At 37.1% G+C, this 14932-nt stretch overlaps 1 protein-coding gene across 3 annotated transcripts; it reads left to right on the plus strand.

The window, feature by feature from the left end:
- Nucleotides 1–2229: 2229 nt before the first annotated feature.
- Nucleotides 2230–13301, plus strand: LOC117963094 (kinesin-like protein KIF23). 3 transcript variants are annotated; one of them, XM_058995492.1, is made up of 23 exons: nucleotides 2230–2485; nucleotides 3441–3513; nucleotides 3612–3740; nucleotides 4058–4163; nucleotides 4321–4457; nucleotides 4539–4648; nucleotides 4832–5002; nucleotides 5751–5792; nucleotides 6305–6417; nucleotides 6615–6736; nucleotides 7126–7228; nucleotides 7309–7388; nucleotides 7477–7596; nucleotides 8408–8567; nucleotides 8669–8836; nucleotides 8998–9164; nucleotides 9339–9512; nucleotides 9848–10057; nucleotides 11253–11486; nucleotides 11948–12039; nucleotides 12131–12212; nucleotides 12316–12386; nucleotides 12522–13301. In XM_058995492.1, the coding sequence occupies exons 1-23, from the start codon at nucleotides 2472–2474 to the stop codon at nucleotides 12535–12537; spliced, it is 2694 nt and encodes an 897-aa protein (XP_058851475.1). In that variant the 5' UTR covers nucleotides 2230–2471; the 3' UTR covers nucleotides 12538–13301. The 3 variants fall into 3 exon arrangements, with proteins under 3 accessions (XP_058851475.1, XP_058851478.1, XP_058851477.1); XM_058995495.1 differs by lacking the exon at nucleotides 11253–11486; XM_058995494.1 differs by lacking the exon at nucleotides 5751–5792 and having other exon boundaries at nucleotides 2232–2485.
- The last annotated feature ends 1631 nt before the right edge of the window (nucleotides 13302–14932 follow it).

The following is a 14932-nucleotide window of genomic DNA, read 5'->3' on the forward strand; positions in this document are numbered from 1 at the left end:
TACAAATGACAGAGCTGTGAGACCAATAGTGCACTGCAGACGTACAGCTCTTCGCTTGGGATGGCTGTGCTATTTAGTACCTCAATAAGAAAAGCTATAAAAGTCACATTCATGATTATGATGATACAAACTGAAACAGGCATGCTTATCTTGAGAGTCATTTTTGAAGTTAATTCCATTTTCTAACCCCACTAAGGAAATAAACATGTTGTCTACAATACGTATTTTGGTTCATTTATAAAATGTAATTGCTTTACAAAGAAAGGTATATAAATTGAATTTCTAATAACCTATTGGTTTTCAAACCCAGCACAATCAATCTGCCGAGACCAGTCGGCACAGACCACTCAGTCTCTAGAACATATAAATGCATTTAGTGACACACTTTCGGTCGCCACATTTCTAAATTGACTACTTTCTCATGAATTCAACACACTAGTACATGTCCTTTATTTGTATTATTCCAGGAACAGGTTTTTTTTTTGTTTTTTTTTGTAAGGTCAAACATCTTCACCGCCATCGCGTGGATATATTATGCATTGCAATTGTTGTAAATCGAACATAACCTATAAACCGTGATAACGTCTGAGTTAAAGGGCGCCTGCATTACAGAAAATAACAGCGCATTTAGTGCATTGCAGTCTGGTCATTTTATACTGCAATTTGTAAAGAGGATTCTGTGCTTTGCAACATGATCATTTAGGTGTCTGTGTCCCAAACAGAACCATGAAATAAAATACAAAATCCTATGAGAAGCCCTGTGTGTTAACATTTCTGACACAGTCGGCTGGTTTCACGGACCCACATTAGCACTTATCTTGGACTACCTAATGTTACCCTAACCTAAACAAGGTAGTCCAAGACTAGCGCTAATCGTGGTCTGTGAAACCAGCCGAGCATGTTTTTGTTAGCAAATCCTACTGGAAAGTGATTAACGAATTACATTCAAACGGGGTAATGCAAGTTTGTTTTGTTTTTTAGGTAACATTCTGGAGGCAAAACTAAAATCGATTTTCATGAGCAGCTAATTACTCGTTCATTAAGCCTTGATGACAGAATTCCCATAAAGCGTTATAGTTATGATACCACCGGCCCGCAGCACCGTTCAGAATCGTCAAGTGCACATTATGGTTTTAGTAGCCATTATTAACCAACGACTAACTGCGTGACATAAAGCAGAAGGCATGTCAAGAATGTGCCGCATATCATGCATTGGCTGCTGTGCTTCTCCTGTGAGCATCTGGAAGCTCTGGGGAGACTGGGTCACACGGTATAGCATTGCAATTATTCAAAGACCCAGTGCAGTAGGAATCTACTGTTAATTAGGACACTTTGGTAGCAACCAAAACAAACCCATCTTGTTGTGTGTCTGTCTCCATGGAGATGCCGCTTTACATTTGATTCCAATTGTCAAGTCATAAAAAAACAAACAAAAACAGGTTCCAGGACAAAGAAACCTACTGTATGCAGATTTGCCTTATCATGGGAAACTAAATGCTCCAGTCCTACTGCGCCGGGGTATCCAGACCTCTTCAGGGAGACGAGTGTTCTGATATATTTTCTGAATGTAACTCGCGCACAAAGCTGCTGTGCAGACAGAAAGAAGTCTCTGTCATATTATTAGATTTGAAACGGGCGGAGATCACACAGCATTAACTGCAGCACTAAATAACAATGGACTGTTATGGGCCAGGAAACGATCTCAGGTCTCTAACGGGGGTTGAGTGAAACGTGAGGCATAGCAAGATTGAAAGTCAGTTCATCACTTGAAATTCAAAAAATAAGACAACATTACAAACACCAAACAAAATAAAACGACAAAAAAATAAAAAATGAAAATAGCAAAATGTCTTCATGTAATCATTTTTGTCACTGGTTTGCTGCAGACGTTCTTATAACAAATTTTCAATTTTTATCAAAAAAAAAAGTAATGCAATTCCATTCAATGCAAAATTAAAATAATACAACAATACTACTACTACCACTACTACGACTACTACTACTACTAATAATAATAATAATATTTAACCTCGTTAAACCTACTATCACAGAACATCCTACACAGCCTCAGCCAAGTTGCACGGTTTAGTTACACACGCGAAATAACTTTGAAGGGAGCCCCTAACTTCCCCGGTTATCGGGGCACCCCTGTACTGTCTGTACTCCTTATAAGGTGTGTTCAGATGAGCAGGACTCCTCTCATTCCAGAGCCTCCTCAGCGCGCAACCGCTGCGGGAAGACCTCCTGTGGAACCGCACGATTGATGGGCAGCAAAAGCAGCCAACCACCAAGAGCTGTCGAACGCAACTTCCGGGAGGTATAACGTCATCCTCTTGGTGATTGGCGAGATTTGAAAAAATACTTTTGTCCTCGAACCGGAGGGAAAGTTTGAATCGGGGACTGAGTGAAGTGGAAGTGAAGCAGCTTGTTGATTTGGAGGAGTCTGAAAGGAAAACAACGCCGCGTTCGACATGATTAGACAGGCGTGAGTATTTATAAATGTACAGACACAGTACGCGCTGCTAATGTGGACGATACAAATACATCTGTAACGATGCTTCTCGAGTGATAGTGTGGCGCAGCCGACGTGAGCGTGTCCGGCCTGTGCATTGTGAGGGAATCGTTACCAAGGGAGTTTTAATTTAGTGTCGGGAGTGGCAATTATTAGCGCAATATAAACCTTACAGGTGACCTTTACATAATAGACTGTAAAACACACACTGTCGTTTAGTGGGCCTAAATAACTAATATTCTACCAACTTTTGTATCGGTAAGCTCATTTGTTGTTCAGCCAGTTTGGAGTCGGACATGTTTGGGTTTAAGTTGCGTTTCTCATTAAAAAAACAAACAAACAAAGCAAGCTGTAACACGGCATTAAACAATTGTCCTTTGAAAATGGTACTGTGTCGAACTCTGTTTGCAAACTTACAGTTTTCTGTTCAAATAAATCTATAAAGATTCTGCTCATGATTTATTCTAATTGTGCGAAAGGGAGTGTGGTGTCATAAGCAGGGACATGTAGGTGCAGTATAACAAACTAAATGGAAACAAGTTTGTTCTTTGAAAAAGCAGACATTTTTATTTGTATTTGTCCCGTGAGTACTGAGTACATTTCTAATGTGTGGTATTAACACAAGTCCTGTGTAAACGTATAGAGAGACATTTATCTCGCGAACTATTCGTAATTCTGAACGACAGAATAATAAAAAGAATATTATTAAAATTACTGGCATGCTATAGTCGATATCCTAACAAAATAACATTGTTTAAAATTAGGAAATACGTAGTGCCAGTTGCAGGAATCTTATTGTGAAGTTTGTTTCCTCATTATAACAAAGTATTCAGATGCGAACACATGCCACCACAACGTTTTGCAGTAGCTTAACTTTCCTCAAGTGGTGAGGTTATAATTTCTGATTTTTTTCCCCCCCCTCCTCCAGGAGGGGTAAAACACCCAGAAGACCTGCCCTTAAGAAACCACCCAATAACAGCAACCTTAAAGATCCAGTTGGTGTAAGTTGATGAGAAAATATAATAAACAAATAATGTGTAACTTTTTTTTTTTTAAAGCCTTTTGTGTATTTATATTGTGAACTGTATGATTGATTCAGGTGTACTGCCGGGTCCGCCCGCTTGGCTCAGAGGACCAGGAATGCTGTATCGAGGTGATCAGCGAAACAACAATACAACTGCACCCTCCAGAAGGGAGCAAAGTTAACAGGAATGGAGAGTTCAAAGAGGTAACTGTATTTGCATCTTCAACTAGTACATGGTGAAGTGGAAAACAAACAAACAAACAAACAAGCACAAATCCATCAGTTAATAATATGGTTTGAGTGGGACCGTTACTTTTATAATTTGGACTGCTGATCTTGGTCAAGCATGACCTGTGCATAATGATTCGTATGGCTTAATGGTGATATTTGATTTGCCACACAATTGTTTTGCCTGCACTGGGAAAGGACAATATGGAGTGAGAGAGGTAACAGGAATGGGTTAACTTTGCAATGTTGTTGATTGTGTTGGACACAAACGTTTTTAACTTTAACTCTTGTAGACGCAGTATTCCTTCAAGAATGTGTTTGGACAGAACATATCTCAGCTTGAACTGTTTGACAACGTGGCAAAACCACTTGTTGATGATGTCATTCATTGTAAAAATGGTAAGGAGCTTGCAACATTATCTAAACTGGTTTGATGTTTAAAATAAACGCCGGCAGTGGAATAAAATACCATGTTGTCTGCCTATTAGTGCAAACCTGCTGAAAGTTTAAATCTAGCAAGCCAAAGCATTTTCATTTTCATTACTATTTCTTTTAGGTTTGCTTTTCACGTATGGTGTGACAGGCAGCGGGAAAACTCATACGATGACTGGCTCTCCTGGGGAAGGGGGTCTTCTTCCCCGCTCTTTGGATATGATTTTCAATAGTATAGGTCCTTATCAGGCAAAGCGATATGTAAGTACATTGGCAAGGTTTACCTTTTATTTTATTTTAAAGGACAGTATAAATGAGATTTCTAATATGTTTCTGCTTTAGGTTTTCAAGCCAGATGACAAAAATGGCATGGAGATTCAGACTTCAGTTGATGCTTTGTTAGAAAGGCAAAAAAGAGAGAGCCAAACATCTGCACCCAAGACTCCTTCTAGGTAGCGTTAAGCCTTTGAATAGATTTTGGGGGAGTTGCACTTGTGCAGTGTTTGTTTTTCACCGGGTTGAATCTGGTTTGAATTCTATTGCATACACTGCACAGCACCGTAATTCATTGCTGATGGACGTAAACCTGTACTTTAAAAATACCCCCACGACTTTAACATTTGTTTCTATTCTAGGCAAAGACCAGATCCAGAGTTTGCTGACATGATCAATGTAGAAGATACTTGCAAGGCAGAGGGTGTCGATGAAGACAGTGTCTACAGTGTTTTTGTTTCATACATAGAAATCTATAATAATTACATCTATGATCTCCTAGAGGAAGTCCCATATGATCCAATAAGGCCAAAGTAAGTACTAAACAATTATTCAGCTTGCTTTAAAAATGTGAGTAACCAACTTTATTAAATGTAGAGGGGATATACGAGTTTGTTTTTCATGTACGCTGTAAGTGTCCTGGTTAAAACGTTCCAGTTATTTACACAAGTATCTACTGGGATGTTTTCTGTTACGGGTGTCTGTTTCTGCTTTGCACAGTGCTATTGTCGGTATCACCCCTGAAAGATAACATTCCTTGGATTTAGAATCAATCCATATAGTGGTGACAGAATAAAAACTACAATGAGAACAGTAGAACTGAAGTTAACTGACTAAAAGTTGTCTTAATTGTTAGCTTTTCTAGCCATTTTACAGTGCTATGTTAATGGTGAATTAGACTTTCAGCTTGTGTCGACAGTTGGAGTGCATTGTTGGTCAAATCTATCTCTTGTCTAGAGTAATTTGAGGAAGATATTTTATTGTAGCAAATGATAGGGCTTCATGTTTCCCAGAGGCTTTGTTCATGAAGGTATATACATATTTTTATGATATGTACAGGATTGTCATGTGGTCTTTCTGGCATATTACCTAAAATGGTTAATTGCCCTTTTGCTGTTATCTTAATGAACATTTAAATCCTGTAATCTCAATAAGTTAACGCAAGCTCACAAAACGCAAAACATTAAACATTCATGAATTCTCACTTGGGGGGGGTGTACAAGTTTGCAAGTTTTAGAATTAGATTGTTTAGCACTTAATTTACCCTATTTTCTTTATTAGGTGGAACGGGTGCGGCACTCCTGTGCGGAGCACTGAGTTCATGTACGTGGCCAGTGTGTGAACCTATAGCTGTAGAGAATAATAGCAGCTTGTGTTGACTTATTCCACTTTGCTGTCTCCTTTTTTCTTTTAATTGTTGCTTTTTGTGTATTGGTACAGTAGCTGTTGGCGCTCAAGCTTGACTCATAATTAGAATGACTTTGTATTGTGCTGTATAAAGCTTGCATAGAAATTACACCTTTCAATTGTACTGTGCAATTACAAGAAGCTTATTTGCAGTTTGCTTTTGTTTTTACCCATCTGGCTGAAAGTGACACTTATATTAAACTGCTGAAGCGAAAGGCACGATTGACCTTGATCTGCATGTAATCCAGCTTTCACAATATGTTTCAAAAGAGGCAACTAAATGCTTTTGTAGTCTTTATTATTATTATTATTTTTTTTAAAGATGCCATTTAATTTGTACCCAGCTAGAAACATTAACCAAGTTTATGTTCACCTATTTGTATCTTCAGTGCAGTCTTACTTCTCTAATTCTCCTATGCATTTTGCAGACCTCCTCAATCTAAAATTCTCAGGGAAGATCAAAACCATAATATGTATGTGGCTGGCTGTACAGAAGTAGAGGTGAAATCGACAGTAGAAGCATTTGAGGTTTTCTGGAAAGGTAGGCTGTTGCTGGAATTGGACTGCTTCCTTATCCATTTTTTTTATTGACGGTTGTATTGGTTTAATTTCAGTGTTTTTCAAATCTACAGTAGTATGCTAGGACTACATTACTACTGTAGCACGTGATATATTTGTAGTAATGCTTTAGTTTTATTTATTAAACACAAATGTCTAAACGCTCTTTCTGCTCTGCAGGTCAGAAGAAGAGGCGTATTGCCAACACTCAGTTAAACCGAGAATCCAGTCGTTCTCACAGTGTATTCATCATCAAACTGGCTCAAGCGCCTTTGGATGCAGATGGAGACAATGTTCTGCAGGTAGAAAGTTGAATAGTCTTTATTCTGGATAATGAAAATCCAGATTCTCCATCACATTTAAGTTGTTTAAACATAAACATAATTGATATATATATATATATATATATATATATATATATATATATATATATATATATATATATATATATATATATATATATATATATATATTACAGTATATATAATATGGTAGAGACTCTACAGCAATACAAAAATCTGAGCCAAACATTGTTTTAATGGCTTACCAAAAAAGTTTCCGTTGGGACATTCATAGTCGCACTCAACATTTTTTTTCAAAAGGATCCTGCTGGTTTATGTGTGTGTGTGTTCATATACATTATGTATAATGAAAATAAATGTTTGATTAGCACTGTATTTTTTGTTGTCAGGATAAAGATCAGATCAGTGTGAGTCAGCTTTGCCTGGTTGATCTGGCTGGAAGTGAAAGAACAAGCAGAACGCGAGCTGAAGGGAGCCGACTGCGAGAGGCAGGTGCGGTATTGGTAGCTTTTGATAATTGAATACCGGTATTGACATTTTCAGTGCTTTATGGCATCTTCTCTGTTTTATAGGGAACATAAACCAGTCCCTGATGACTCTTAGAACATGTATGGAAGTTTTAAGAGAGAACCAGATGTATGGAACAAATAAGGTTGGTAATGTAAGCAAATAAATGTAATTTAACCAAAAAGTTGTTTTCAAAGCCAGGTTAAACTTTTTTTCATTTTTTTTTTCTGTAGATGGTACCGTACAGAGATTCTAAAGTGACTCATCTATTTAAGAACTATTTTGATGGGGAAGGAAAAGTGAGAATGATTGTTTGTGTCAATCCTAAAGCAGACGATTACGAAGAAACTATGGTAAGATTGGTGTGTTTGTTAGGTCACTGTCTTGCTGCAACTGTCGCTACATCCAATTCAATCTAGGGTTGTCGCTTGATGAATTTGATCGGTTAATTTATGGACATTAGTTGATTAATCCGTGCACATTTTTAATAAAGGTAACGATTTTGTAGCGTCTGTCCTGCATAGTAATTCTGTTTCTGTTGACAAATTAGATATCAAGGACATTTTAATTTTTTATTTTTTTTTTTAAACAAATGATGTGTGTAAGTCTACTGGTAAATGAAAGCCCATAAATTTATTTACACTTGTGTTCTCTGAAATAATATTGAAAAAAAAGTCCTTTTAAAATCCTGTTGTACGTATTCACAGGGATGCAAGGGCTAAATAAATGTTAGTAGCCATCTACAGTGTTATGTTTATCAATCTGCTAATATGCAGTTTGTAGTAATAGGATGACCAATTCAAATGGTTAAAGTAACGTAGGATGACTGCAAACGATACGACTACTCACTCGCCTTGTACAAAAATCTTTGCTTGCAAATCTTTTCCAATGATTTTTCCTTCAGTCTAATTTATACCCCAAACTAGATTTGAGTTTTCCTTTAATGGTTCGTAACCCTCCATTTTCTGTTCTCTCCAACTGTCTCCACATTGTTTCTGACGAGTGTAATTTCCCACGTGTCGGTTACTTTTTTAACCCTATAATGCCATTAATCTGAACAGCCCTAATTAAAACATAAATACGATTTAAGAATGCAGCTACTCAACATGTCTAGTTGCTCCATTAGCTGGTGATGAGGTTTGTTTTCCTCCCTGTTTCTGTTAGCTGGTGATGAGGTTTGCTGAGATGACTCAGGAAGTGGAAGTTGCCAGGCCTGTTGACAGGCCTATCTGTGGCCTCACGCCAGGGCGCAGGAACAGAAACCAGGCCTTCAAGGAAGAGTTGACACGCAAGCTGGAGGAGCGTGGAGGCCCAGTTAATGGAGGTAAAAATCAATTGAAGAAGTTTGTCAAATGGCATTGCAAAATGGTTTGTGTTAAGTGGTGGCATGAGAACCATTTTTTTTCCCATCAATCAAATGTACAGATTTAGAAAACCCTTCAACCATTGAGATTCTTATACAGAGCTTACCGCCTCTGCCTCCTTGTAATCTTGTGGATGTTAATGACGACCAAACCTTGCCCAGACTGATTGAATGCCTGGAGAAACGACACAGAATAAGGCAGATGATGATAGATGAGCTTGATAAAACAGGTGAGCAGGCCTATTTTTGCATAAGTTTAGTATTACAATATAATGTATTTTTTAAATGCGTGTGTTTTGGTTTTTTTTTTTTTTTAATTTGTTGAACTGGTAGTCTCCTAGAGTTCTTTAGAGCTAATGCTGTATTTGACAAAAACTTGGTTATTTTGCAGCTGGGTCGTTTAAATCTATGCTCCAGGAGTTTGATGGTACCCTAATGGCCAAGGACAACTTCATCCAGGAGCAGAGAGGAAAGCTGGGTGACAGGGATAGGATTATCACGGGACAGAAGTCTGAGGTTGATCGACTTGAGAAGAAGGTCAAAACCCTAGAATATAAGGTATAACTTCTTATCTTTATACTTTTATTGAAATCAATTCGATCCCTTTTTCAAACACTGCATTTGCTTAGCAAAATATACAAATTAAGAAATGAGAATAAAAAAATAATTTCACCTGCTGTATAAGACAGGGTTATCTTGTAACACTAATTGAATGCTTGTTTGTTTTTTTAGATTGACATTTTGCAGAAAACAACTAATATTTATGAAGTGGATAAGCGTTCCTTACAACAAGAGTTGGAGACAAAGGACCAGAAATTGCAGCGAGAGTTATCAGAGAAACGTCGAATGGAAGCAAGGATGCAAGGAGTGGTGTCTAATACAAAGATGAAATGGGAGAAGGAATGTGTAAGTGTAAACTTAGTAGCATCCTGTAGTGCATGTGCTATTTAAGTAGGGGGAACTTCACTACTTCCAGCTGCATTTATCTACTACCTTTGAACCATAGGAGTCCTAAAAACAACTTTTTAAAATTTTACATCTGTGTTGATTTCTGGATGAGCTTGATTAGTATAGTGATTTGCAGTTGATTTTTTGGAAGTGGGTAATCAAAGTAATGCAATCATGTACATAAATTAAAAAACAGCCTGTTGTCTTCTGTGGTTCAATTAGAAGTATTCTGGTGAATTTTTTTTTTTTTTACATTAATGTTCTGAATTTATTTACTGTTGCATTAACTCCAGGAGAGACGTGTGGCTGCGAAACAGATGGAGATGCAGAACAAATTGTGGGTGAAAGATGAAAAGCTGAAGCAGCTCAAAGCCATTGTAACCGAAAGCAAGAGCGAGAGACCAGAGCGACCAGAGAGATCTGAAAGGCCTGAAAAGCCAGAGAGACCATCCAGGGAGAAGGACATGGTTAAGAAAAGATCAGTGTCTCCGTCGCCTGTACCTGTACGTTGGTTTTTATACCAATTTGTCACCTTTTTGATACACAATGTTATCAAAACCCTATTGTAACCTGTTTACTTATAATACAGATGAGGGGCAATTAAATCCCTGATCTCACCTATAATTTATTAAATCATTTTAAATTATGGGTTAACATTTTAAATATGGAATAGGGAGTAGGGCGAGAAGAAAAATGTTGAATTGCCTTTGCACTTGAAGCTTGGTACTTTTTTATTGTCTGTGCACTAAGTTTCCACATTTACTAACTGGGTCTCCTGTTTGTGCAGTGTCCTCATCATTTTGTTCCTCAGCTCCCCCTCCACAGCCAGGCTCCTGTCTCTTCCTCTCACCTGGTCAGGCGGGGCCAGCCTCCCTTCAGCAGTCTGTCGGTAGCCTCCTATATTGCAGAGTGGGAACAGAGAGTTCCCCAGGCTCCTAGACAAGTTTACGATTCACCTGATCATAGGACTAGACAGCAGGAGCTCACAGAATATAGGAATAACAGCAATCAGAACAGGAGGCAAGGCTTTTACAGGACAGGAGACACTGAGGTTCCCATTCAACAGCACAGAGCTGTAGACTTAGAGGAAGACTGTTTCCACATGGTTAGTGGTGTAGGCATATGACATAGCTGACTCCTCATGTCTTGATTTTTATACAGTAATGCTACTTATTAAAGTAATTGAGCTATAACACCCAACCTATTGGTCACCACAGATCGCCAATTGACCACCACAACAGTTTTGTTTGTCCCAAGCTCATGGCGACGGGTTCAACTTGACTAGTTGTACACTTTAAATATAAAATCAACCTAGCTACACAGCCTAATAAAAGTAGTGTAAGAAAAAAAAAATTAACTTGGGCTATTTCATATTCTATTTTAACATTACCTCTTTCTCCTTAACAAATCGATCTTTCTGCTTTCTCGTTACAATAACCTGGATATCACTGAAGTCAAATAGCCAAGGTCAAATTAAAGGTTATTTTTAATGCTGTCTTTTCTATGGTTCTGCTCTAATCGGATGGGTTTGAATCAGTAAATCCAAATACCTTGCATGATGTTTTCTAGGCCTGATCAGCAATGTGCTTTGTTTATTTTTATTTTTTTTAAATGTTCATCTCTGTATGCGCTTGAACATAATTTAGTAGTTTTATAATATCTCATGATTTTGTTGCTTTACTGTTTTAATTTGTATAGAATGCACCACCAGTTCAGCCCCGACACAGGCGCTCACGCTCCGCGGGTGGGGAGAGATGGGTAGATCATAAACCAGCCAGTAATTTGGAGCTAGATACAGTCATGCAGCCACATGTACCCAATGCAATCAAGGTGTCAGTTCCCAATGAAAAAGCTTTGTCAAAATGTGACAAATACATGCTGACACACCAGGAGCTGGCATCGGATGGGGAGATTAAAACAAAACTTATTAAGGTAAAGGGTGTGTTTTTGATTGTGTGCTTTGATTTTTCTCCCTAAGTAGAGCTCTGTTTTTAATACGTTAACGCTTCCAAAAAGTTACATTCTGTTGACGTTTGATAAAGATCATTTGTCTTTGGAATTGCAGTATGTGCATGTATGTTAATTTGTATTGTAGTATTATTTTTTTTTATGATTTGCTTAACTCAATTTGACATTAATAACTACTTGAGATGGAAGTCTTAGCAGTTGTGTTTAAAGTTTCAAATTTTGTACCAGTGATTTAATTTATTTATTTTTTTATGACACCTGGTTAAACTCAACAAATCCTAGATTTTAATACAATTCCAAACAAAATAGGCTGCAGGAGACTCAAGGTGAGCAGTGGTACGTTTGGAAACATTAGCAAATGATGACCATGTCTGTATCACTTCTGATTTGCAAGCCTTTTTTTTTTTTTTTTTTTCTTCTTTCAGGGAGAAGTGTTCAAGACAAGAGGGGGAGGACAATCGGTCCAGTTCACAGACATAGAAACATTAAAGCAGGAGTCCCCAACTTCTAGTACAAAGTTTGTATTCCTTTTGGGTGTATTGTGAAACATCTAAAAAAATTCATAAAAATGTGTATATATTTAATGAAATGTGTTCTTATTCCTCAAGCCGGAAAAGGAGGTCCTCTGGTAACGCCCCTGTGCAGCAGGAAGAAACCACAGAGAGTGAATGGACAGATGTTGAGACGAGGGTAAGTTCAGTGCTGCTTGGTAAACATGTTGCTATATCGGGTAAGAATCTAATATGAAATGTTCTGTTGAAACAGTTTTAGCACTAACTTTGTTTTTCTTCAGTGTTCTGTAGCTGTAGAGATGAGGGCAGGTTCTAATCTTGGACCTGGATACCAGCACCATGGCCAGCCTAAGTAAGTTTGTTTGGTTATCAAGACTGTTTAACTCAGAGCATAATACACTGCCTTTGTTTTGTTTTGTTTTTTGTGGCATTGTTCAGTTTCTAAATTAAAATATTATTTAAATGTGTTTTTCCCTCTTCCCTGCAGGCGCAGAAAGCCCTAATGGAGACTTTTTTATTTTTGTGTTTTTATTCTTTCTCGCTGCCTTCAAAGGGACAAAGCCAAATGTTCGATTTTAAATCATGATGAACAGTGTTATGTGTTTGTATTTTTTGGTTAAGTTTACACATCCCCAAATGAACACAAACCTCTGAAGTAAATAATGCTTTTTTTAACTTGTGCACACCATTTATTTAGTTGCGTATAACTTGTACAGTCTGTCCCTGAGATGGCTCTTCTTTTCATGTGCGCCTATATATGTATATGTATGAATAATTTTACAGCCTGTTTTAAATTGGTGCAAGAATTCAGTTAGTAAAACATGCTGTTTCTGGTGTACTACTACTCCTGCAGTCTTTTTATTGCAGAAGTAATTCTATACCAGGTGTTCTACAGGCTTTATAAAAACATCAATACTTTATTAGAAGAAAGTTTAGAAACTTCACTTTTTCCTTGTCTTTTTGATTTAATGTTGAACACTAAGTTGTTTTTTTTTTCATTTTAATTTCCCTTAAGATGCTGCTATTTATTATGCTTTAAAAAGCACTTTAGTTTTTTTTTTTTAAGCATTTCATATTCCCATACAGTTTTCTGTTTATGCTGCAGACATACTATGGTATGAGTAAAATCCATGGTCTAGAGCTTTTTTGGCTGCATTTTATACAATTGCATAAATACTAGGGACTGGTACCATCTTGTAAATGTGGTTCTGTTAATGTTCGAAAGTGAGAGAATTTAATGTCTGCAATAAATAAGTAGTTTGGTCCATTTTTTTTGTTTTTTATTTAAATGTAATTATGGACCGACCAATCATTTTTGAATGTGTGTCCAGAAAAAAAATCAGAAACCAAAATGAAAGTTAACTGCTTCCACAGAGCTGCTGGGTGTGTTGAGCTTTCATCTGTCACTGCAAATTACATTAGTGATGTCATTTAGCTTCCCTTGTGTTGGTTAATTTATTTATTTTAAGACCACCAATACCTGTGTGGGCTAACATTAGCATGGTTTATCTGAATTCTAGGACAAATCCAGGTGAAACAAGCTATGGTATGTAAATAAATAAACCAACTAAAACCACAACCTTGGAGTGCTGAATGAGATCAATTTTCCCAGGTTTTAGCTCAAGCTTGGCTGTGTGTGTATATATATGTATATATATATATAGATATAGATATAGATATAGATATAGATATATAGATAGATATATATATATATATAGATATAATAATAGATGGGCTTCAGTGAGTTACAGGAAAATAATTTCATCGAGGGTTTCTTTGACGTCGTAAATTACGAGACTGAAGGTTGAGTAATTTATAAACTGTCACAGAAACCGGAGATGGAATTATTTTCCTGTAACTCACTAGAGGCCCATCTATTATTTTTTTATAATACATGGATACCCTTGTGATGCTAATATTAAAGAAGACGAGGTTCAGCAGTACCGTTAGTTTTTTTAAACTTAGTGTTTCAGTGCTGTACGGGCGTTCTGTGTCGTCATCCGTTTTCTGAGATACAGATGTACCAGCTTTTTTTTTTTTTTTTATAATCTCATTTTGTTGATCATTAATTAAGATTTCAGTACTGTGGGTGTTGTCAAGTGATTGAAAACGAGACATTTTTTGTTTGAATTGAAAAGTGATGGTCTCAGAGTCGAATGGGTCAAAGTTCAAGTATATTTTCCTCTAGAGGAATAATCACTTTTTGATGTCAGTACTGTGGTATTATGCCTATATATATATATATATATATATATATATATATATATATATATATATATATATATATAAGCTAGCTAGCTCCCACTTTACTGTTGGGTTAGTTGACATTCCTGTGGGATCCTGGGTTATGTCTGTTCATTATTCTTCTCTTTACTTTACCACATTGAGTCAGCACTGTTTATGCTGAAAAGATTTCTTAAGACTCCGCTAAGCACACAATTTGCTCTGCTAACAAACCTTGGCATTTTATGTGGGCACCTCTGTTTGCACTGCGTTCTTTGGTCTGACAGTCAGTGAGAAATGTTAAAAGCAAACTAGGCAGGCAAACAGAAGCGCACACTAACAGGCCTGGTGAAACCCTGTGAATCCAGGCTTCCGCTTTGCCTTTGGGTTTTGTTTAAATTCCACCACCATGTTGTAAATGTGTATTGAGGCTATTTGCAGTGGAAGAAGTTATTTGAGTCACTCGGGTGATGCATCATGCCTTTTGGAAAACGCTCAATAGTGGCTGAAATTGAGTTCAAATGTAGTTTTAATATTCACACATTCAACTCCTAATAATCCTATTCAAAACATATAAGTGTCAAACAGACAAATTGCAGCCTGGTGAGCATGACTGTTACTACTTTTTCTGCTTGTCTTTTTATTTGCTTCAGTTAGATGGAGTGGATCAAATCT

This window comes from Acipenser ruthenus, chromosome 21 (genome assembly GCF_902713425.1).
Source record: "Acipenser ruthenus chromosome 21, fAciRut3.2 maternal haplotype, whole genome shotgun sequence".
Classification (NCBI taxonomy): domain Eukaryota; kingdom Metazoa; phylum Chordata; class Actinopteri; order Acipenseriformes; family Acipenseridae; genus Acipenser; species Acipenser ruthenus.

Excerpts from the sequence above, each read along its gene's own strand:
- LOC117963094 (XM_058995492.1), top strand. Across the intron at positions 4,649-4,831 it reads GCACCCAAGACTCCTTCTAG|GCAAAGACCAGATCCAGAGT; the intron begins GTAGCGTTAAGC and ends TTTCTATTCTAG. Across the intron at positions 5,793-6,304 it reads GTGCGGAGCACTGAGTTCAT|ACCTCCTCAATCTAAAATTC; the intron begins GTACGTGGCCAG and ends TGCATTTTGCAG.